This window comes from Cenococcum geophilum (genome assembly GCF_001692895.1).
Source record: "Cenococcum geophilum 1.58 unplaced genomic scaffold K441scaffold_28, whole genome shotgun sequence".
Taxonomy (NCBI): Eukaryota; Fungi; Ascomycota; class Dothideomycetes; order Gloniales; family Gloniaceae; genus Cenococcum; species Cenococcum geophilum.
In genome coordinates, this window is record NW_027137586.1 from 1,233,340 (window position 1) to 1,238,229 (window position 4,890).

The 4,890-nt window shown below is 36.3% G+C and overlaps 1 protein-coding gene across 1 annotated transcript; it reads left to right on the forward strand.

Annotated features, from left to right (window-relative positions):
• Positions 1 to 4,454: 4,454 nt before the first annotated feature.
• K441DRAFT_566606 (uncharacterized protein) lies at positions 4,455 to 4,676 on the forward strand (the record flags this gene model as incomplete). The annotated part of the gene is made up of 1 exon (XM_067643750.1): positions 4,455 to 4,676. A coding segment is annotated over one exon (222 nt), but the record flags the coding sequence as incomplete, so codon positions are not given.
• Between the last annotated feature and the right edge of the window lie 214 nt (positions 4,677 to 4,890).

Sequence of the window (4,890 nt, forward strand, 5' to 3'; positions counted from 1 at the left end):
ACCTATTATGTCTTTATCTAATAAACTAGTGGTCCTCTATAAAGGAGCTAAGCGATAGATTAGTAACGTCCTTATGGAAGTTAGAGGCTTCGCGGTTAATTAGCGTTGTGTAGTGCTTATCTAAATCTATAATAAGATTTTGCTCTTTTAGGAAAGCTACGCAGATGCTACTGGTGTAGTAGTTAATTTTATTAACTAGGATAGCGGACTATAAGTATCTTTAGGAAAGAACGCATTCTTATTAATCTTTAGAGATATCTCTAACATTAGCAAGATAGCTAAAGATTAAAGAAACCGGTATAATAAGGCTAAAGAGACTATCCAAAAGGCCTAGGGATAGGAGGTTCTAAACAGGCCGCTTAAATACATAGTCTCCTATAACTTCCTCTCCGCTATTTAAAAGCTTATAGCCTACCCACTTTCTAAAGTTATAATAAGAGTTAATAAGGCGCTAATTAAAAGGCTTAATTATCTAGGACGCGGTATTAAGAATACCACCTGACTATAACTAGCCGATTTTATACTTATACCTACGAAGTTAGAAAGGGTAATATTAGACTAGGTAGTGAATAAGTATAGTTTAAAGAGATATTTAACTAGCTTCCTTATTTTGAATAAGGACCTATCGCTAAGAAGTAAAAGACTAAGTACTATAGGACTAGAGGTTACTAATGTTAGAATTAGGTAAGTAGGAGAGAGCTTAGCTCTTATACTGCAAATATATTTATAATATGCTTCTAACATAATTAATTTATTAACCTTTTAGCCGTTAACACCTATTTAAGGAGGAGGCGTTAGTATTATACTAAGCCTGTTCTAACAGGGATCACCTATATTAGTTAACTCGCCTTTATTATCTATAAACGAAAGTATTCTTGTAGCTAAAACGCCTATTAGCTTACCCTTATAGCTGCTAGTATCTTCTTTAAGAAGGAATCTAAGGAGAAGGCTTGTGGTTGCTTACCTAAAAGTAAAAGGGCTAGGAGTAAAGGTAATATTTAATAAAAATGTTATAGAGCTAGGAGAGGATAAGGAGTATATTAAGGAGGCCGCAGATACTATGGCGATACTCCGTTTAAAACGAGGGTGTGACTATAAGGATAATATGCCGGCTTATCTTAAGGCGTCCCTAAACTAAACCACTAAAATTAAACCTACTAAGGTTATAAAGCTCTTGCGTAGTTAGTATAGGGCGGCTAGTTCTAATCTAGAGATATATATAGTCTGCTAGATGCACACGTAAGCTATAAAAGGACGTATAGGTTTAGCAATAAAGGGTCTAAACTATGCCGCACTATATTATAGACTCTAGCTAATATATTACGCTTATAACTAACTTAAGACTATAAAAATAGATCTAACTACGTACTTCTAGTTTAGAAAAACTTATAGACCTCTAGTTCCGTCTAACTCCTTAGGGCTATATAAGTTTATCCATAACTCTATACTAAGGTTTTCCTATAACTAAGAGGTTTTACTTAATTAGATACTATTACCGGACGACTAAGATATATAGCAGCGAGAAGGATCCGTGGTTTTAAACGTATTTAGATAGTAGTAGGATTTTAGCATCTTAGCTATAATTAATAAGGATATATATATATACCGTCATTATTAGCGTCTAATTAATAGGCGGCTAAATTACAGCTAGTTAAGAACGATGGTTTATAGTCTTTGCTAATAGCTTATAAGATAAGATCCTTAGTATTACTGTCTTTATTACGCTCTTAGGTCTAACAGTTAATAGCGACTTATCTCCTATCCTTATTATATAAAGTTCGCGGTTAAGGGAGATTCTATAGCTTTCCGCTATATTAATGTAAATATTCCTTCTCTTATAGAGGGCGGACGCGGTATAGACATAATTTAAGAAAGCGTTTCTCTAGATAACGAAACTAAGGATAATTATATAGTTATCCTACCTAGTATGCATTATTACTTAAAGTTATAGTGGGTAGATCTTAAAGCACGAGGGTTAACTAAGGGTAATGGATTTATATATAAGATCTCGGACTAAGACTGGACCACTAAGGATGTAGAGAAGTATATAACCAACTAGGTGGCTTAGCTGTGTCAGAAAGGAGACGTTTATATCACTATACCTTACCTTCCTTATAGGGTAAAAGGACCTTCAACTAGGATCCGGCGAACGATACTGCTATAGTTTATTAGTATTTAAGACAATTATAATAACCTTAAAGTCACTAAAGGAGGAACCTAGGCAGAGCTAGCAAATACTTACTAAGACTTAAAGGCGCTACCCCACACGCCATCTAGACATGCTAATCTTTACGGCGTAATCCTATATCGCTTCCCCGCTGCAGTTAAGCTTATAGCTACCAGCGCCGTATCTAACGCCCTTCTAGGTAGACAACGGTGGGATTCTCTAGTGGTAGTTCGCGATTATAACCTTTTTTTACTAGCAATGGGAACAAAGTTAGGAAATAGATGCATTCCTACCGTCTTAAGGCTGATAAAAACTACAAGGATATATTTTAGCTTATACGCGTAACGGAAATAGAGCGCTTTAATAGCCGCTTATGCTTCTATTACGTTAATAATAAAATTAATCCTTTAACTGTTTCGGTAGACCTAAGTAGGGTGCCCCCTATTATTATAAAAGGACAGAGTTATACGGAGCTGCCTAAAGAATTATAAAACAGAACTAAATATATAGAAAGACGTAAGAGAGTAATATTATTTAAGAGTCACTAGTCTAAAGCCTCTTGTGCTACTTAGTTAGGCGGATAAAAGCGGTCTTACTTAGCCAGAACGGAGTCTCCTTACTTACCGTCTTGGGTCTATAGCAAGGGCAAAAAGCGTATACAGTTACCTGCTACGCCTTCGTTTCAAAGATAAGGAGTTTTAAAGTTTTGGAAGTTGTTAGGGAATAATAACTTAGGTAGTTACAGACCAAAACTCCCCTTAGCGGAATCCGACTTGGTTAGTCAGCATTGCCGCTATACTTAGGCGCCAAGCACCCGCGACTTACCCGCTGCTTAGGCTGCTTACCCTCTTGCTTAGGTTATGCTTAGGCTGCTTAGTTACGTTGCTGCTCCTTTATCTTATTAACTAATTATACCTTAAAAGTGCTACGTCCTTACCGTGTAAATTAACAACTCTACATAATAATCTCAAGTGCCGCGTTTTGGGCCCACAGGGCTCCTAAAACTAGGTCCCCTTTAAAATAGAGTATTCGCCCGTCCTAAGCTGCGCCTATATATAACATGGCGTCCCTAAAGGTGTTGGGTAAAGAGGAGGTGCCTTATCTCTTGCTATGAGATCTCCTCTAGTCGCGTTTATTCGCTCCATTCTACCTACCTACCGCTTAATTTCCATCCTATCTTCTCTCTTTCCCTCTTTCCTTTTACCTGCTGTTCTGTAGCTCGCCCGTCCGTTCCTATAAGCTCGTTTTTATATTCACCTTCCCTTCCTTTTTCACCTTAGCTTCTGCTTACCTTGTCTGTTTCTCTATAAAATGCCAAGAAAGAAGAACCCTTATAAGTTCCTCGCCGTAGTAAGGGTAAAGGGCTCTAACTAAAGTAGGGAGGGTATAAATAGCATTAAAGTTCGAAAGCGTCTTAAGCCAAAGATAGAGAAAGCTTATCTTAGAAAGGTAGAGCTATGGTACTAGTAAGTTATAATTAGTATACCATAGCGGTTGGATTCCATCCCGTTTTAACCCTTTACTAAATAAATTCGCTAAAGAATATCCTAGTTCTTCTCTATATAATTTAGCATCCTTAAAAGATTTCGTTAAGAATATAGTATATAGTATTAATGGCGTTAAGGATAATCTAACGGCAGCCTTAGATACCATTAGCTAGTACTAAAAGGATTTTATAGCTAGCTAGCGTTATATTAATACCGCAATACCCGTAAATATAACCCTCTCTATTACAAATATATGTTCCATCTATATTTCCCTATTTTCTCCTTATTAGAGTCTAATCTTATTTAGTTTATTAAAGGCCCGCTAGCCAATAAACTAGAAATGCCTAGGAAAAAAAGGCCGAGAAGGTTTATAACTAAGAACCACTTTATTTATTTAGGAAGGCAGCTGTAGATGGTAGATTAGGTTGCGTATAAATAACCAGTAATAAGAGTAAACAATTAGGCGGACCTTATGGCTATTATTTATTCTTCCGCGTGAGTTGGCGAGTATATTAAGTCTAGCTATTAAGCGGGTTCCGACTAGGGTTTGCACTATAAGGTAAGGAAACCCCCCCCCCCNCCCTAATATGTATATATATATAGCGTAGCAGGCAAATAGGTTAACTTAGTTATAATATAGGATATAACTTTTGTAGTATTTTATAATAAGTACGGAAACGCAGAGTTTGCTATTTAAATTGTTTAAGATGCTAAGAATATAACTATAACACTAGATAAGAGGTAAGCGCTAGGTTACTTAGCCTATTAAGTTAAGCAGCGGTTCTAATTCTTATATTAGTAGGCTAAAACACTCTCTATACAAGGGCATAATACTAATGCCTCTTATTTACAACCCTATACTTCTAATACTGGCTATGCTTGTTGTAATAAAGGCATTTAGGGACTACGACACTATTAAAGAGCTCCTTAACATAGTACCACTAGAGGGGGAGATGCTTTATTTACAATGGAAAGAAAGTATACTTAACACGCCTTTTTTTAAGAGCATATCCGTAAGATAGAAAATCGAGAAGGTAAACGCATTTAGCTTCCGCCTTAGAGCACTAGGTATCCGCACGGGATACCCTTAGCCGCTTATAATTTACGATTTTAGAGCGGAGGGCTTATACTAGATTGGTATATATACAGTTATTCCTTCTATCTTTAGGCTACTTACTAATTAATTTCTAGTAAAGATAAGCTATATTTAGCTATTTAAAGAATAAAGCACGCTAG